This window comes from Zalophus californianus, chromosome 17, assembly GCF_009762305.2.
Source record: "Zalophus californianus isolate mZalCal1 chromosome 17, mZalCal1.pri.v2, whole genome shotgun sequence".
NCBI lineage: Eukaryota > Metazoa > Chordata > Mammalia > Carnivora > Otariidae > Zalophus > Zalophus californianus.
This window is the reverse complement of record NC_045611.1, coordinates 45,823,419-45,842,260: the sequence shown is the minus strand read 5'-3', so window position 1 is coordinate 45,842,260 and position 18,842 is coordinate 45,823,419. Positions and strand designations below refer to the sequence as shown.

The following is an 18,842-nucleotide window of genomic DNA, read 5'->3' as shown; positions in this document are numbered from 1 at the left end:
GCTTGACTCTGCAACCCAAGCTTTCCCCACCTACCAAATACCCAGCATGAGGGACTGCTTCCTATGCCCCTCCTGGGTGTTGGGCCCCGCCTCGTACAGAGACCCCTAACCCATTCTACAGAGGAGGGACCCGAGGCTCAGAGACGCAGGATCACAAAGCTAAGAAGTGGCAAAGAAAGAACTCAAACTCAGGGCCAACTCTGAGACCAATGCTCTTACAGAATGCTACCAGGTTAACTTCATGAGATCACTCCGATCCGACCATTTTTGGTCTATATAATCTACAATGTCATCTGTACCAGTGGAAAAAACAGGCATTTTCTAAACCACAAGTCCGTGGGGTTTCTGTTCTTTAGAAACTAGGAAGAGTTGTCTCAGGACAGAGTCTGCATGGCACGCTCAGGGGAGGAGCCCCATGAAGCAGGCGTTAGCTGCTCTTGCCCACCTAGTCACCTTTTCCTCCTTCTTCTGGCAGCCATGTCTGTGCCCTTTGGGAAAGCATCTCCCTGATCCCTATCAGCATTTCCTGTTGAGCTGACCCCATTCACCTTCCCTAGGGGTGGGCATGTGCTTCACGCTTGGCCAGTCAGCTTGTTCCACCCCTGCCCCTGGCCCAGGGACTGGTAAGTGACTGGTCAACAAAACGTTTCTGGGACACCAGGGAGGCAGAGTTCTCTCCCTGCAGGGGTGGCTCTCCTGGTGGGATGTGAGCAGAGGGCTGTCAGGGGGCATCTTTGCCACTACTTGGGAAGACCTGTGAAGGCCATGATGAAGAAAAGCAGAGGTAAGAAATGAAAAGGATTCCTAACACTGTTTGAGGCCCTGTATCCAGCCATACCTAAAGCCAACCCTATCCAGGCACTTGAGAGTTACACCACCCAGTAAGACTCAGTTTTTCCTTATGGCAGTTTGGTTTGCGTTTCTGTTACTTCTGTTTAAATAATGTTGACTGATTCACTCTTCTTTTTCACAGGACCCCTGGTGATGCAAGAGACTGCTAAGTTGGGTAGCTAGATGCAAGCAGGATGTCCAAGGAACAGTTAGAAAAACACTGGTATCAAACAACCCCTGATCTAGCCTCCATCCCCCAGGTGACGTGACCATGGTGCGGAGCGTCTCCAAGGCCACAGGCCCCCCATCTACTGCACGGGACAGTAGGAGAACCAGTGCCTGCCAGGCAGCCAGCTACCAGCTGCAGGGAAGGAGAGTGACTTGGGGTTCAGTCGTGCGTCCACTGGAAATCATGTGGGGGCCCCCGCCCTGGGCCCCACTGACCTGCTGCCTGTTGTTGGGGGTGTAAGGGAGCAGGGTGGAGACGTGGAACATGATCTCGTAGTCCTGGTATGTCGTGTAGAGGGAGTGGGTGCCCGTGGAGTCAGCTGCAACAGAAACACAGTTAGCACCACGTTTCCCAAACCTCTGGGTTTGTGCCACGTCCCACAGGCCATCTGCGTTAGTTTTCAGCTTGATGTTTGCACTTCACTCTTTAAAATTAAATAAATTTAGGTAAAAAGGAAACCTTCTGTTACACACCCAACACACTGGTAAAAATTTAAAATCTGACCGTAGCAAGGACTGGTGGGGAATGTAGAGCCACTGGATCCCTTTCTGTGGCTGGTTAGGCGTGTAAATTGGTACAACCACTTTGGAAAACTTCTTAGTAATATCTAGTGATTAAGTCTGAAGATTGGCTTAATTAACGACCTAGCACTTTCTCTCCTAGGATCATAACCTAGAGAAATCACATACACGTGCCCTGGGATATGGGTAACAAGCACCTTCAAAAAGATGAATAAACAAACTGGTATACTCACACTGTGAAAAAATACAAAGCCTTGAAATGAGCTGCAGTCACCGCACGGGTGAATCACACATATATAATGTTGAATGAAAGACGCCAGACACGAAAGCAGCACATACTATAGGATCCCATTCACATTATGTTCAAAAACAAGCCAAACCAATTATATCCAGAGATGCATATATAGGTAGCAAAACTATGGATGATAATCCTGAGAGTCAGGACACTGGTTGCCCACAATGGGTGGGGGTTGTGACCAGGGAGCACATCTGATTATTGGCTCCATGTTTCCGAGGGGGAAACTGAGGCACCGGGAGGGAGTGACTTGCCTTAGGTCACACTGCAAGGTGCAGTGGAGTCTGGACTGGAACTCAGGCTGTCTGACTCCATGGTGTTTTCTTAAGAGTACTCGGTGTGGTTCTTAAGGGTTTCACATCCCTTATAGGAAATAGATCTAAATCCCTAAACTTGGGCCCTGAAGGCCCTGCAGGGTGGGTCCTGCCTGCCTTCCTCACTCCATCCTCCACGTTAATTCCCTGGACGACAGCCTTTAGACCTCAGGGCTTTTGCACGTACTGTTCCTTTCTCCTGGAATGCTTTTCCTGCTCCCTCTTTGCCTCTTTTTATTCCGTCTCACCCCTCTCAGGCTGTACGCCATTTTCTCTAGGGGCCCTTCCCCACTTGGACCTAAGATCAGGTTCCTCCTGTATGCTCGTATCATCTTGAACAGCTCCTTCCCACCCAGGGAGGAAGGCTGGGAGGTTTCTGTCGAATGCAGGAGCGAACCCACGAACCATGCTGTAAGGACCTACAAGGTGTCAAGTTCACCCCAGGAGGCCCATTCGTTGGCCCTTTCAGGCACTCAGGGCCACCAAGCTTTATTTAACCGAAGGTGCTGTGGAGACAGGGGTAGAACTGACCACAAAGTCCCTGTTCTTGTGGCCTTACATTCTGGGGAGATGCTGGGACAAGGCGAAGGCACTGAAGCCACTGCTGGCCAGTGCCAGAGCCAGGCCCGGAGCCAGGTGACCTTTGGGTGGCTGCGAGCCTGGAGCATCCCTATCTGGTAGCTGGGGACACTGGCCGAGAGCACTGTGCTCCCTGGGGTCTCCGGAGAAAATCCACTTCCCACAGAAGCCATGTGGCAGTAGTTGGCACTTGCGTGCTGACTCTCCGTAAGGCGCGGCACCGGCGTCTGATCCTCACAGCAACTCAGGGAAGGGAGGGGGCAACGTGATGGCCGCCATTTTGGGCAGGGCGCTGAGCCTCAGGAGCAGGGGTATAACAAGTGTCCTGTTCCTTTTTCTGAGTGCACCACCCCTTTCGCGGTGAAGGAATCACCTGAAGGAATGAGCAACAGAAGCACAGTCCTAACGCTCACGCTTGCCGCGGGTTTCCTGTGCGCCAGGGCAGCTCGGGGAGGCTGGGCAGGCCCGGGGTCCAGCACGGAGTGAGGGCTCGGTATGCTAGCTTCACCACTGTGCTCCTGAGGTAAGCACCAACTATGAGTCTCACTCGACAAGATGAGGAAGCTGAGGCACAGGGAGGCAAGGCCGCCGGTCCAGGATCCCTAAACCAGCGATGGCACAACGATCTTATTCCTCCCACTGCCTCCTTGAACGAACGACAGCCGTAGGCCCCTGCGAACGCTTCTCTCATCTCGCCAAACTCGGTCTCCTCACCTGGGCCTCCCTCTTCCCGACGAGGAAGGTGAGGCTCAGCAAGGCAAGAGAAGAGCCAGTGATCAGGCCTGGGCCCCATCACAGGGCTTGCCGACTCTGCCTGAGCAACGAACCCAGCAACGCGCCCCTCCAAGGGCCAGGGGCAGTCGGTCCTTTCCCCAGACAGCCAGGACGTGACTTCACAACACTGCTCTTCCATCCCCCCAAACTGCCACATCGCTCTTCCATTCCCCGCAAACTGCCAAGAAACACTTCCATCCTATTCATCACACGTACACGTCTTATGTGCATATATGCAGATGTATGTACAGAAATGCTAGAACGAACGCGTTGTGTCACACACCCACGTGAAGAAGCAGACCACCACGGATACTCCGCGATCCTTACCATTTTCTATTATATCCACCCTCTCCCTGGAGGCAACCACTACCCTGAACGTGGTCGTGTCCATCACCGCCTTGATTTTCTTTAGAGTTCTACTGCGCAAGAACGACCCCCCGAGACAATACACTGTCAAGTGTGCTTTGCAAATAACTGCTGTGTAAAAGGCATCACTCACTACCCGCTCTTGTGAGCCCGCTGTCCACGTTCACCATCAAGCACGCGGCCCTCGTCCAGGCTGACGCCTGCGGCTCCCGTCATCGCTGTCACTGTCACACGGCACTGTGCTGCACGAAACACCATGATTCTGCCCATGCACGCTGGGCACCGTCTAGGCACCGGCGGTTTTGAACCCTCAGGACATCTCCCGGCACACGTGTGTGTGTGCGTGTGTGAGTTCTCAGAGGACACGTCTGGGAGTGCGACTGCTGACTCCCAGAGGAGGTGCATCTGCAAGCTTTCCTGGAACATGCCCTACTGTTTTCCAAAGTGGTTGCACTATCCGCGTCCCCGTCAGCAGAGGCCGAGAGCTCCCACTGCCCTGCGTCCTTACCCCGCTACCACCAGGCCCTGTGACTTCCGCCCCCGGGGCGGGGGTGCGGTGGTGGCCCCCCGCGATCCACCCGGCTCCCCCCACGAGGCCACCGTGCCACTTACTCTTGACATCCAGCTGGGCGGCGTACTTGGTGAAGCCCTTCAGGCAGACCTTCTCCCCGATCAGGGAGAGGAACTCCTCGAAGGCGGGGCCAGCCTCCTCGTTGTTGTACATCTCCTCCTCCGAGCTCTGGCCGGCCTTGCAGTAGAGGATGCCCACTTTGTGCTTCCGGCACAGCTGCAGAGGCAAGAGCAGCTCTGTGAGGCGGGCCCGGCAGGGACGTCAGAGGGAACGGAACAAAGGGGCTTTCTCAGGCGTGGCACCCAGGGAGCTGCCGGGGTCCCACTGCCATCCAGCACCACAGCCAGAGAGGAAGGGGAGAGGCGCAGGGGCATGTCCCGTTGTCTCTCTCCCTCCTTCCCATTTCACAGAGGCACAGGGAGGTGTCCGTGCAGCGGGCTCCTGTTCTCTCTACAGAGGGCCATGCCACTCTCTCAAGAGTAAGAGACCGTGGCCTTGGCTGGCTCCCATAGCAGGTTGCCTGGAACTGGCTAAGATTCTGCAAAAGGAAATTCTCGAGGGCTCGGGGCTCAGCACAGTCAACACTGTTTTTAGGGAGTGGGCCTCCAATCGCCAAGTTTGTTCTGTGTCTCATTCACTCCCCTGGTCACAGGGGATGGGACTCTGGATAGACACTTGATCTAAGTGTGGGCCAGTCAGAGGCTCTCCTGGGACTGAGAGTCAGCCAGCTGGGGTCTGCAGGTAGCTGTCATTCTCGCAGTCACTCTAGGAGCTGTGGGAGGGCGGAGAAGCAGAGGGAGCCTATGTGCAGAGAGGGGGAGGGAACACACCCACCCACGCCCACACCCACACACACACGCACCCACCCACCCCGATGGCTGTCTCATCCCCAGACCATTTTTCTTCTGAGAACCCGTCACATCCCTGCTCTTGGCACCCTTAGTATTTGACAAGAGATCCCTCCTTTTACTGAAACTAGCTTAGGTGGGTTTCTATTCTGAAAAAGAAAAAAAAAAAAAGAAAAGAAAAAACCAAAGACCAAGACAGAAAGAGGTACCAGGATGGATTGCGGTGGCCCCCCACACTGGCCCCCAGCTTACCCCTTGCTCGTCGAGCTTCAGCAGCTGCTCGGTCACCTTGGGAGTGTTGAGAGCCAGCCGCAGGCAGTGGATGTTGAGCTCAGGGATGACATACTCCAGGGCGTCCTTCAGGGGTAGGCCCCGCCCTGTCCCGTGCTTCGTGGCGGTGGGGGTGGCATCCTCCAGGATAGAGCCCCGCAGGGTGATGAGCTGTTTCAGGGAGAGAAGGGAAGGTTAGGAGGCTCTTGGGACCTAGGAAAGGAACAAAGTCCTGTTCTCAGAGCAACGTGTGCGATGGTCCGAAGCTTGGGCCCCAGGGCCAGCCCTGGGTTTGGACCAGGACTTGAACTTGCTGCCTCCTCCCTGTGTGATTGTGAGCAAGTGCCTTCAAATCTCTGGGTCTCAGCTTCTCTTCCGTGAAATGAGAAGAGTGACGGCATCACAGCCCCAAAGGGTGCCGGGAGGACTAAACTGATGAGATTTTGAGACAATGGATGGAGCACACCTTCGTCCGTTCAACAAATACCAACTGAGCGCCCCCGAAGTACAGCCCTGTTCTGGGTGCAGTGAATGAAACAAAGACCCCTGCCCCCACCCAACTGGCATTTAAGTGGGGAAACAGATTATGTCAGGTAGTAAGAAGTATAATGAATAAAACAGGCTCCATAAGGCGAGCACTCAATGAACACTCTGCCTTCGTTACAATATGTGTAAACATATTACGGTAATAACATGGTTGGTCTGTGGTGGGGCCCAGGGATGTATGTACGTGTGCACGTATGTATTCATTTATATAGCTGCGTATTTACGCACGTGTGAGCACACTCATGCACACACATAATCTTTTCAATGCCATTCAGGATTCTGATGTGTAGCCAGGACTGAAAACCTGCGTCAGCCAATCGCAGCCATCTCATTCCCCTTTCCCAGATGGTGCTTTCCAAGTTTTTCCTATAGCTGGCCACATGACTAGCTCCAGGTAATGAAATGTGAGGGGCATTCAGCTTGGGAACGACTTCTGGGCACATCTGCTTCCCTTAGTTAAAGAAATCCTTTCCAACCTGCCCATTTCTTCTTCTTAAGGACACTGGTGTGAGGATAAAATGTTTGGAGCTGTGGCAGCAATCTTATGACCATGAGGAAAGAGACAAGAAAACCAGAGAGAACTCAATCTCTGCAGTTGCCTACCTCCAGACTTCTCAGAGAATTAAAGCGCTTTAACCCTCTATTTGTTTTAGCTATGGTTAGTCAGGTTTCCAGGTTTACAGAAAAAGCAGTTTCTAACTGACTAGACCTTTACAACAAAGTTACATTTGTGAAGGTGCTATATTCCAGGTACAAGAGTAATTACCTAATTCAATGTATAGGTCTGTTCAGGGGAGGTTTTGTTATCTCCATTTTACAGATAAGAAAATTGAAGCTCTGGGGCGCCTGGGTGGCTCAGTCAGTTTTAGTGTCTGACTTGATTTCGGTTCAGGTCATGATCTCTGGGTGGTGGGATCAAGCCCCTCGTTGGGCTCTGAGCTCAGCAGGGAGTCTGCTGGAGATTCTCTCACCCATGTGCACATATGTGCGTGCTCTCTCTCTCTCAATAGATAAATAAATAAAATCTTAAAAAAAAAAAAAAACCAAAAACTGAAGCACTGAGAGCTTAGGTGCCTTCTCTAAGGTCACCAAAATTAAGTGACTGAACCAGGATTCCAATGCAGCCCTGACTTTTCCAAAACTCATGACTTTTTTCTTTGAAGGTTTTTAATTTTTTTTTCTTTTTAATGGGAAGTATAATCCACATACAGAAAAGCTTGCAACATATCTAAGCACAGCTAAAGGAATTATCACCAAATGAACACCTAGGTAATCGCCACCAAATCAAAAAGATAAATATTTCCAGCCCTCCAAATCCCTTCCCCTCTTCCCCAAAGGCAACCCTACCCTGACTTCTAACTCCACAATTTATTTCTGCCTGTTTTTGAGCTTCATGCTGTTTGTATTCTTTTGTATCTGGCTTATTTCTCTCAATGCTATGCATATGAGATTCGACCACGCTGCTGGGAGGAGCTGATGTTTTGCCACAACGGATGTAATCCATTCTACCGCTAAGCACACAAACTGCTTCCAGTGTTGGGACAACTACGAGCGTTGCCATTAGGAACACTCACAGAAGCACCTCGTAGTGCACACGAACACATTTTCTTTTGGGTTTATACCCAGGAGAGGAACTGCTGAGTCACCCGGCATGTTAATCTTCAATTTTACCGAAGTTTTCCAAGTGGTTGTACCAATTCACGCCCTTACCCTGAGAATCCCAGCTGCCTCCTGTCCCCGTTGCACCAGCTCTGGCTTCTATCCACAACGTGAGCTGGCCATCAGGTGATGCCACGGACAGGGCCAGGCCCTGCAGCTCCAGCCCCACCCCCACAAGACAGCACAATGGGGGGTCTGCCGCAATACCAGGAAAAATATCCTTCCTGAGGCGATTGTTACAAGCACCCAGAACACACTTGAGGCTATGGTTTAAAGACTAAGGAGGATCAGTGTTAACTGGAAAAACATGCTGGCCCTGAGTCAACATGTTGACACAGGAGGTGGCAAAAACAATGTGTCATGACGTCGCCTCTAAGCATACAGCCCACCCTTTCCAAACAGGACCTGGGCAAGAGGCATGCACGGAAGGAATGGAATGATCTCGTGTTTGCGAGTTCCCAGTTCTGGCCCCAGTAATTAATAAACAAGTACTCTCTTATCATGATCTTGAAATAGATCATGAAAAGCAATGATGACGGGTGCTTTTGCCCTGCTGGTCTGGGAGGCCCTGGGACAGTGGGTTTCAATGAATGTACCAACAGGATCAGGGTTTTTGTATCCTGCTGACACTGGCTCGCAGCGCCCTCTGCTGGGCCTAAGGGGAAGCATGGTCCTGCACCTCATTCCTTCTCCCACACTAGAGACAGGTGGCCCCTCTTTACATTCTGGCTCTGAAGACTTAACCAAAAGCCACGGCCTGAAAAGCTCCCAGCCTTTCCTTGTCTGCTGGGGATAATAAGTAGGGCACTGGCAGGATTCAACGAGTGGCCAGCCATCTCTAACCTCCACCTGGTCCTGTCCACCGTCATCACCTACCTGGCCTATGATAACAGCCCTCCTCCTGGTCTCCCTGCTCCCGCCCCGCTGCCCCCCCGCCTCCCGCCCGGTCCATCTTTCCTGCAGCAGCTTGAGTCAGACCACGCCTCTCCTCTGCATAGAACGGGCTAGTGGCTTCCCATCTCTCTCCAAATAAAATCTATACACCCTGCTCAGGTTGCAAGGCCCTGTGTGATCTCACCCTCAATGACACCTGTCATCATCTTACGGAGGATAACCAGTCAAGTGAGCCATAAGAAGACCTCAAGGCCATGTAAGCCGGGAGGTTTCGATATGCACAGGTTATTCAATGTTGGCTCCTGACTCAGACGCATCCCCTTCTCTGTCAGGCAGTGGGTGCACCTGTCAGGAACGTTTCCTGGGAGGTCACTGAGGTGTCTGTCTGCCTGGGTTCAAATCCTGACTCTACCCTTTCCCTGGCTGTGTGACCCTGGCAAGATGCTTAACTTCTCTGTGCCTGTTTCCTCATCTATAAAATGGGGATAACAGCACCTACTTCCAAGGCTTGTAAAGATTCAATAAGATAGTCCACGTGCAGTGCTCAGCATTGTATACAGTGAGCGCTCAATACGTAAGAGCCATTATTATGGATACACACGTGTCAAATGTGTTTGTACAAAGGCATATGCATAGTTAAGAATTTAAATTTAACCTTTAACAGGAAGATACAGTGGGCTTTTCTCCCCATTTAACAATATGCTTTGGAGATTATTTCTACAAACACACACAATCAGAGCTACCTCCTGAACACAAACGAGGTCCTAGTCAATACACTGTTGCTCCTTGCTTTTTTCACTTCATTGGAGACTCTCCCTTTTCTACTTTGTACACTTATATACTTAAATTCTTAATGAGTGACTGTTACTTGTAAAATTAAAAAGAAAAAACAAATCCAAACCTCTAACTCTAACAAAACCGAAGCCTGTCAAAAACTTGTGTTTGCTGGGCTAAGGGGAACCTATTGGGTCAGGAGGCTAGACCGCCCCTGGCTGGCTGGGGTTCCCTGTGAACCGGGAGGGAGAGGCCAGCAAGGGGCTTGGGACGACGGGGCAGCCCTGGCCTGGGGCTCGTCCTGTCCAGGCTGGGGGGTGGGGGGTGCTGTTCAGGCGTGAGGTGCCAAAGCCCAGCTCCCAGTCTGTTCCTGCCCTGGTGGGAAGCTCAGTGCTGCCAATGCTCACAACCCATCTGCCGGGAGATGGGGACCCACTTGACTGCTTGGCGGCCGGGGGTGGCCATCTGGGGTGGGCCGGCCTGGTGGCTTGGAAAACAGCCTGAGCCCTTCACTCTGGACCCCACACCTTGGTTTACGGGAGCCTGAGATCTGTGCATGTGGACAGGAGGACAGAACTCTGCCCGTGAGCTCAACCCTCGCTCCTTGGCACGGTCCTCGGACCTCGTGGGGGAGCGTGACAGCCAGGGCACTCACTGCCCTGCAGCCTCGTGTGCCGGTGCAAGAGAACCTTTGGCCGCTCCCGGAGATGGGGAGCAAACAGCACAAAGCCTATTTACAGATGAAAAAACTGAGAAGCCCAGAGGCAAAGCCATCTGTCCAAGGTCACGTGGCCAGTGAGAGGCAGAGCTGGACCAAACCCAGGGCTGTCTGTTCCCAGAGCCACAATTCAAACTCGACCCAACAGGCAGGGTGCCGAGCGGTTAAGAGCATGGGCTCGGGCCCTGGGAAGCCTGGGTCCACATCCCAGCTCTGCCACTGGGGACCCTGACAAATGATTATCTCCCTGGGCCTCAACCTCCCACCCTCATCTGCACAATGGGAACAACGGGAGCACATCATGAGACTGTTGAGAGGATCTGAAGGCTCCACGCACAAGCAACACTTAGGACAGTGTCTGGCTGCGAGTGTTAGCTATTACTGCTGCTGGATGCATGACTGTCCGCCCTGCCGCCGCCACAGGAAGGGCTCGAGGAAGAGGTGAGGCAAACCTTGCTGGCCGCTGCCCTCCCTTCAACCCCAGATGAGGAGGTCCTCAGGCCCGAGTGCCCAGTAGGGCAGGTCCACAAGGAGTTGGGCTCAAGGCTGTGGTGGCAGAAAAAGGCCTGACTGGAATGTGACAAGGGGACAGCAGACGGAGACCCCCTGCCGCCCAACTTCACTGGGCTCTCCCCAAGTGCCAGGCCTGGCGCTGCCTGTATGTGTGACCTCACAGGGCCCGCAGCACAGTCCTGTGAGGCTGGGATTCCCAAGGGGGAAACGGAGGCTCTGAGAGGAGAAGCCAGGGGCCCACATTCACAGCTGGTGAGAGGTCAAACTAGGAATCCATACCAGGTCTCCAACGTGCCAGACACAGTCCTGCCTCAGGACCTTTACACTGGCTGTTCCCTCGGCCCGGAATGCTCTTGTTCCAGATGTCCGCATGGCTCCTTCTTCTCTCAACTCCTTCAGGTCATTACTCAAATGTTCTCTTCCCAGTGAGATCTCCCTTGACCATTCTGCCAAAAAAACTGAACCACCCCTCACCACTTATCTCTTCCTTGCTTTACTTTCTACCTTGCCATCACTTACCACACTGTATGATTTACTAAAGTATGTGTCCCACAAGGGTGTAGTCCCACGAACATCTCTGCTGCTTCATTCACTACTGCGCTCCCAGTGCCCAGCGTAGGGCTGGCAGGTAGCAGGGCCGAGTGAACGATTCCCAGACCTGTGGCCCTGAGCCTCAAGAGCCTCATCCCCACCCCGGGGAGGGCTGGAGGCAAGTTTTGTGGGTGTTGGGGCTCGGAAGTGGATGGAAGCAGGCATAGCACTAAGCCGGTTTCAAACTTACTGAAGAGCAACCAAAACAAAGATATTACTCCCCGACCTAGGATCCCTTCACCCAAGTCTCAGGAGCCCCAGTATGTGTGATGCAGCCTGGTTTTTTAAAAAATTCATTCTCTGTATTCCACTTTTATTAATAAAAACCACCACCACCACAGTGCTAGCACTAAGGTGAGTTCGTAACTCAGCAGTGGGTCTGCCGGGGAGACTGAGCCCAGTCAGTGGGATCCCAGAGCCAGCTGAGCGGATTCCGGAGGGTGCTGTGGGCAAGTCCCTTAACCTCTCGGGGCCTGTTTCGTCTTCCAGAAATGGGGCAAACGCTGCCTTCACCATGAACTGTCATGACATTTAAGTGCATGAATATACACCAAGGGTAAAGCTGATACATGACACAGCTTTAAGGAGATCGGCAACATCAGAGCCATTGTAATAACTATTATTTATTAGTGTTTGATTGTTGTCATCTCACCCAGCAGTTCCCTGGATGTCACGACACAATCTGAAGCACTGTGAGCTGTCACCTCACCTTCTGCCCTGGTGCTCATCTGGCCATAAAGGTAAGGAGGGGGGGAGGGGGCTGGGAGGCAGATGGGCTGGTGACCACCTGTGGTTGGGGGCACAGGGTTTGGGGGCTGCCTCCTCTAAATTGCCACAAAGCCTCAGTGCCATCCCATTCCTCCTCAGCGAGAGGGTCGTCGTGAGGGGATGGGGCTAGGGCCCTTGGTACAGCATCGGCCAGGCTGGATGACGTCCAGGCTTGGCTGGCCCCACACCCAAAGCCCCTGGCGGCGGCGGCCTGCTGGGTTCCCACGTCTGGGCAAAGGCCAGGAACAAGGGGGATGGGGAAAGGCAGGGCTGAGGGAGACCCATTTTGGGGAGCCTGCCCAGATGACTACCACCCCGTTTCTGGAAAGGTCGTCCTTACTTGGGTCTTTTGGAAGTCTCTATTGTTTTTGCTAGCCCAGCTCCCCTCTTTTGGCAGAAGAACTCCCCGGATGCCTCCTCCAGGTGGCTCTGATGGAACTGTCAATCACAGTGTCCTGCCCTGCCCCCAGACCCAGTGGAGCACATGTGATCCAAGCAGAGCCAATCAGAGTCCTCCCCACAGATTTGGCAGCAAGTGTCTCCCCTGTGGAGGAGAACGTATAAAGATGCATAAGAGCTGAGCTGCCAGTATCATTTTCCCATGACATGGAGAGAGCTTGCTGGTGGCAGAAAAGAGAATGACATTCACAATGCAGAAAAGCAGCAGAGCTTTAGAGGAGCAGAGCCGTCAGAGGGCAGAATTCTGGTGATATCATTTGAATGCCTGGATCCAGCTATGCCTGAAGCTAGCCCTACCCCAGATTTGCAGTTACATGAACCAATGAATTCTATTTCTGGCTTAAACCAGTTAGAACTAGATTTCTGTCCATTACAATTCACCCTAATTGAGCAGGGTGCCCCCAGCAGGCCTTGTTCCCTGGCCACAGCTGATATTTAATCTAGGCGAAGACCTATGACCAACCCAGGACAACGGGTTTCTTTACTCAGACTTGAAAGCACTGGGAGTGTTGTGAGGGGAACGGCATTTGACAGCAGTGTCTGCTGTGGCTGAGACCCCCCAATTCCTGCCCTGCCTGAGGCCTGCTGCCTTAATTCTCCCCATTCTGCAGGACATCTCATGATCCTGGAAGAATCCCTATAGCTCTCCCTTTATTTCTTATGCTAACCAGAGTGAACCTCTTGCACGTGTAGCAATCTTGGGCTCTCCAAGAGTCTAACCTTGGCCTGGCCCCTTATTCACTGATCCTATACAAGTCACTGAATTTCTCGAGTCTTAAGTTTTCTCTTCTGTAAAATGGAGGGACTACCAGGACTGCCCTCAGGAGGTTACTGGCTTACGCAAGATGTAGCCGGGGAAGCACGTGCCTGCAGAACCCGGCCCAGACTAAGGGCTCGCAGAGGTGAGCAGCTAACAATGGTGACGCGACCTACCTCACGGGTCCGGAAGATGATCCTGTACTGGTACTGCGGCCCATGATCCTTGTGGTCCTCCACCTTCTCCCGCTTGATGCTCACCGCCACTGGCCCCAGCTTCTCGTCCACACCAAAGTAATTGGCATGTTCTGAGAGGGAAGAGTGGGGGAGTTCAGAGTAAGCTCTCTGGAAGGAGGGGTGACGTGCCATGCCCGGTGCAGGTTCTTGTGTGACCCGTGGGATCCTGCTCACACAAACCTCCTGGTCACGGCCACGCCTGACAGACTGACTGCAAGACCGGACTGTGCCACCTCTGCCAAGTCACAGAGCCTCAGTTCCCTCATCTGAGAAATGGGGGGCCCTGACACTACCCATAACTCATTGAGTGGATGTGAGGACGAAATGAAGCTACACACATTAAATGCTCAGCGCAGTGTCTGGCACGTAACAACCCAGCCTCGCTATGATTATCCTAGATTTGCAAATGTTCGTTAGCTTAGCTGCCGATTGGCCCCATGAAGTGGTGAAGATTCTATTCCAGAGAGCTGCTTGCCGGGCTCAGATCCGGGGTCTGCCACTAGGTTGGATGGACGGTCCAGGCCAAGGTGCTCCACAGCATTCTCGTAAGTAAAACGGGATCAGTAAGGATGGACCAGCCTCCCGACACGGTGGTCAAAACTAAATAGGTCAATAGGTGTGAAGCACTTTGCACAAGGCCGGGGACACAAGTAAGCACAAAAGAAATGCTATTATCAACCAAGGGCATGATGTTTGTCAGAGAAAAGGGACCATGATTCAAGCCCCTGGGCATCACCTTTATCCAGCCACGTTTCTGTAACAGCTAGGACACTTAAACTACTCTTTCCTTACAGTGATGGAACCTTTGTATCACAGAGCAAGTCTCCTCTTCTCTTCCCTAAATAACAGCTGTCTCCCCTTTTTCTCTAACCATGTTGCTGTTTTATAATCCTTCCAGGTAAACGTTTTTTTCCTGATGTATAACCCAAGTATTTCCTGCCTGTGGTAGATAACCCACCAGCAGTTGGTCTTAACCCAAGTCCACGAGGTCAACATCTAACCACTGCCAGGAATTCCTTCCCATCCCAGTGCTCTGAATATATAACTGATGGTTCCTGTTCTCACAAGGTGCTCTTAGTGAATCAAAGGCTTATCTAAGGCCCAAATAATGTGTGTTAATTAACGGCACTGGTCAGACCAGCACCTGCACCGGCTTAAACCATCTCCACAGCTTGTCAGAGAACAGAAGAATTATCTGCTCCAAAGATAGCAGCTCATTCCTGAAACAGCTGTACGGGTTGTTTTATTTTCCACCAATGCATACCGTAGGCACTCAATAAACAATGACCAATGAGTAATTTATTTATAAGCTTCCAGGGCTCCAAAGAAGTCCATTTTTGAAAGGAAATGGCTTTTTTCTTTTTTTTGAAGCTCCATGATGAGTACTTACTACCTGCCTGATGAAGAACTTTTAACGTACAATCTTATATGATCCTCACCAGTCTTTCATAGGTATTTCCATGTGTGAGTTGAAAAGAATGTGTGAGTTGAAAAGAACATGTTCTCTGTTGGTTAGGTACAAAATTTCTGTGTGCTTCTGTTTTGGGGCGTGTGATGCTCCTATAATCATCCCAACATTCCTCACGTGAGGATGCAGAGTCTAGTGAGTGAAATGTGTCACATAGCTAATAAGCTATGACACAGACACCACAAACCCTGGGCTGACTCGCAACGATGGAACTCCAGAGACTGCACGCGCTCTGAGTCCTATGGAATGACTTAGTTGACGTTTTGTTAGGTTTGACTAGGACACTGGTTTAAAAAAAATTTTTTTTTAACTCGTTGCTGTGGCGTACTAGCTGCCTACCCATTCTATTCTTCCCTTCCTCCTTTTCAAGAAAAACCCTCTACTCATAGGGGAGGAAAAGAGAGGGGATTTGTCTAGCTAAAAACCTGTATTTCCCAGCCTACCTTGTAGATAGAAGTGGTCAATAAGCAGCTGTGGTTGGATGGGGCTTATGAGAAAGCTCTTTAAAAGGGGCTGACAGGAGATTGGTCTTTTTGCCCTTACCCTTTCCTCTTTTTCTTTGCCTGGAAATGTGGATGTGACAGCTGGAACTGCAGCAGCCATCTTGGGCCAGGAGACTACTCTGGGGGCTGGAGGCCATGCACTAAGGCTGGCATTCCCCTGATGCTAAGGAGAAACCATACCAGCCCTGGGTTGCTGACCTCCAGACTTCTTTATATTGGAGAAATAAACTTCTATGTCGATAAAGCCTGTCACTGGCAGTTACAAGCAATTCCAAATCAATACAGCTGTCAGCACTCAAAAATGAGGAGAATCCACATTAAAAAAAACAAACAAACAAACTTAATTTCAGGAGAGTCTAGAAAAACCGAAAAGGCTGGCAACAATGGGCTTTCCTGCATTTCCTGCATGCCAACAGTGAGGTGGGGCTGAGCAGGGGCTGCCCTTTGCTCAGTCGCTGCCTGGCCCCTTAGCTGCCTGGGTTTGTGGCCTCTGCATTAGGCTATGCTGTCGCCTGCGACTGCCCCACCGGCACCGATGAACCTCGTGACACAGGAAGCCCATCTCTCCCTGGTGTTAACACCTTCGCAACATCAACAGCTCCACCTTCAAAGGGGATCCAGAACCTGCCGGCTTCTTCCTCATGCATGGGCTCCCAACTTAGACTTGTCCATCCATCATCTCCTGCCTGAACTAGTGTGGCAGCCTCCCCGCTGGTTTCCCTGCTTCCCAATCGCCCCACGTCTGTCCCCCAGACAGAGGCTGTGAACACCCGAGTCGGATCAGGGCCCTCGACTGCTCAGAACTCTCTCGTGGCTCCATCTCACTCAGGGTGCAGGCAAGAGTCCTCATCACCATGACCCACTAAGTCCCACATGATCTGCCCCCATCACCTCTCTGCGTGGGCTCCTTCCACTTTCCTTCAGTCACTCTGTCCCAGCAACACTGACCTCCTTCCTCCTCCTTAGTGTTTCAGGACTATTGCACCTGCTCTTCCCTTTGCCGGAACACTGTCCCCAATCTCCACACAGCTCTGTCCTTTAGCCCAGTACTCAAATGGCACCTACCTAGGAGGCCCTCCCAGGCCATTCCCCATTGAAAATGCAGCCCCTGACCTCCAACACTATTTCCCTCTCCCGCGCTTTACTTTTCTCCATAGCGCTTGCCACCCCAGGACACCTTATATATTTTACACATTAATCTAGTTTTATTGTCTTCCCCCCACTTTAGTGCCAGGAAGACAAGATCTTAGTTTTAAGCTGCTCAATACTGTATCCCCAGGCTCTCGAAAGTGCCTGGCCCATAGCTTAACCCAGCACACAGATGCTAAATAATGCCGATTGTCTCCTGCTTCGGCGAGTTCATCCCTGTATGAGGCACCAAGCTAGGCGCTGGATGAGGCTCCGCTCACTGCATCCTCACCCCCCTCCCTCTGCTACATCCTCGGGGCCTGGCACTCAGGGAAGGCACGCGCAGCGGGAGCTCCGGGGACAAGCTGCGGCCCGCCAGCCCCCGCGCCCCTTCACCTCTGCCCACGAAGTGGTCCTGGTAGTAGCGGGCACCCAGGTCCACGTGCTCGATGCTGTACTGCCGCGGGCGGCTCTGCGTCCTCTGCTGCTCCTTGGGCACCTCCAACACCGAGATGCTGGCGTTGGTGCGGTGGGCGCTGAGCGCCGGCTCGGCGGGGCGGCCCTCAGCGCCGCCGCCGCCGCCCGGGGAGCCCACGGCCGCCCGCGAGAAGCTCACGTTGCGCTCGCACTCGCCGCCAATCTCGTTGCGGAAGTGCGGGCAGCTGAGCAGCAGGTCGTTGCTGTTGTCGTCGCCCAGGTCCTGCTCCAGGTTCTCCTTGCAGTTCAGGTCCTCCGTGCTGGGGAAGGCGGTGTCCAGGCCGCCCAGGCCGTGCGCCCGCGACGCCGAGAGGGCCGCCGTGGCGGAGGCGGCCGAGGCGCCCGTGGTGGTGTTGCGCCGCTGCGCCGTGGCCACCCTGTTGGCGACCGCCTCGTTGAGGTCGAACAGCATGCTCTGCACGTCGAAGTGGGCGAAGCTCTTCTGGCAGACCCACGGGCGGCCGGCCTCCGGGGGGCTCCGGCCCTCCTCGGCCTCCCCCGGCGCCCGGCCCGCCTCGCCGTCCGCCTTCCCGCTCCTCAGCTTCCGGAAGATGGACGAGTCCGTGGCGTCCCCGCCGCCCAGGCCGCGCGCCGCCTTCTTCCGGGCCTTCTCCTTCTCCTTGGCGGGCTGGAGCCCCAGGAGGCTGTCCTTGGCGGGCTGGCCGTTGCGGGGGTCCGCCTTGGCTCCGCCGCTGCCGCCCGGGACGTGGGGGCCGGGGCCGGCCTGGAGCAGCGCGCGGAGGTTCTGGGGGCCCGCGGCCTCGGGCTGCTCGCTGCGGAACTCGTTGAGAATGTCGAAGAAGCTCTGCTCGGGCACGCCCTGCACGTCGATGGAGGACGTGCTCCCGTACTCCCGGAAGAGCGGCAGGGCCCCCGTGTGCCGGGGCCCCCGAGGCTCGCCCGTGTCCTCCACGTCGCACTCGCTGAGGGTGATCTCGCTGCTGCTGCGGTGCCGCAGAGGGAGGAAGGCCCTACCAGGGGACCGGGGCCACCCGTCCTGGAATTCCACATCTTTGGACCTTCTCCTGGAGAGTCGGTGGAAGGCTTTGGGCCCCGAGGAAGCCGCGGTACTGACGGGGGGCTGTCCGTTCTGTATGCTCCTCATGGAATGGGCCACCTTTGCGGCCTTTGCGCCGTCTGCGTCCTGTGAGGGGCTTGGGTTGTTCTGCTCTCTCAGCGCCTCCCGCTTGGGCGGCCAGTCGGCCACTCTTGCGCGCACCCCCATCTTGGGCACTGCAGGGGTGGTGGGACTGGGGCGGGTGGTGGCACTGACTGGGCTCTCACCAATGGGCTGGGGCATGCCTCCGTTCTGGACCCAGAATCCCATGGGAGCATAGTCCCCTGTGTGTGGCCCGGGGAGGAGGTCGGCCCCCCTGGCCCCACAACTGGCTGCCAGGTCCACACCATCATTGGGGATGGGCCGATAGGTGGTCATAGTCCACGGGCACTGGAGTGCTACTGGCCCCCGTGAGCTGTGGAGTGACTTTATGGGGTCCCCTGGCCCTCAGCCATTGTTCAGGGCCACCAGTCCCAGGATGAAGGATGCTGGTCCCTGAAGCCTGACGGGAAGGTTGTGAGCCTGTGGAGTCCAGTTCTCCACCATCGCTGTGGACAACGGAGCCAGGACAACCTCAGGAGGCAGGTGCGGTCCTGGGGTTTCCAGTCTGAGTGGCTCAGCGGGACAGAGCAGGCAGCAGATGCAGGTGCCGGCCAGCAGGCTGCAGGGCTGTCCTCCCTGCCATGCTGAAAAAGG

At 53.8% G+C, this 18,842-nt stretch overlaps 1 protein-coding gene across 8 annotated transcripts in view; it reads right to left on the bottom strand.

Annotated features, from left to right (window-relative positions):
• Positions 1-18,842, bottom strand: part of SIPA1L3 (signal induced proliferation associated 1 like 3) — a 222,849-nt gene that overhangs the window by 75,088 nt on the left and 128,919 nt on the right. For all 8 annotated transcript variants that reach the window (XR_003524109.2, XM_027618206.2, XM_027618207.2 and 5 more), the window contains 5 exons: positions 17,009-18,832; positions 13,454-13,584; positions 5,581-5,769; positions 4,522-4,696; positions 1,276-1,379 (listed from right to left, as the gene is read on the bottom strand). Coding sequence is in view for 7 of the 8 variants with exons in the window: in XM_027618206.2 (XP_027474007.2) it covers positions 1,276-1,379; positions 4,522-4,696; positions 5,581-5,769; positions 13,454-13,584; positions 17,009-18,524 (2,115 nt within the window). In the remaining variant the exon portion in view is untranslated. The remainder of the gene's footprint in view (positions 1-1,275; positions 1,380-4,521; positions 4,697-5,580; positions 5,770-13,453; positions 13,585-17,008; positions 18,833-18,842) is intronic.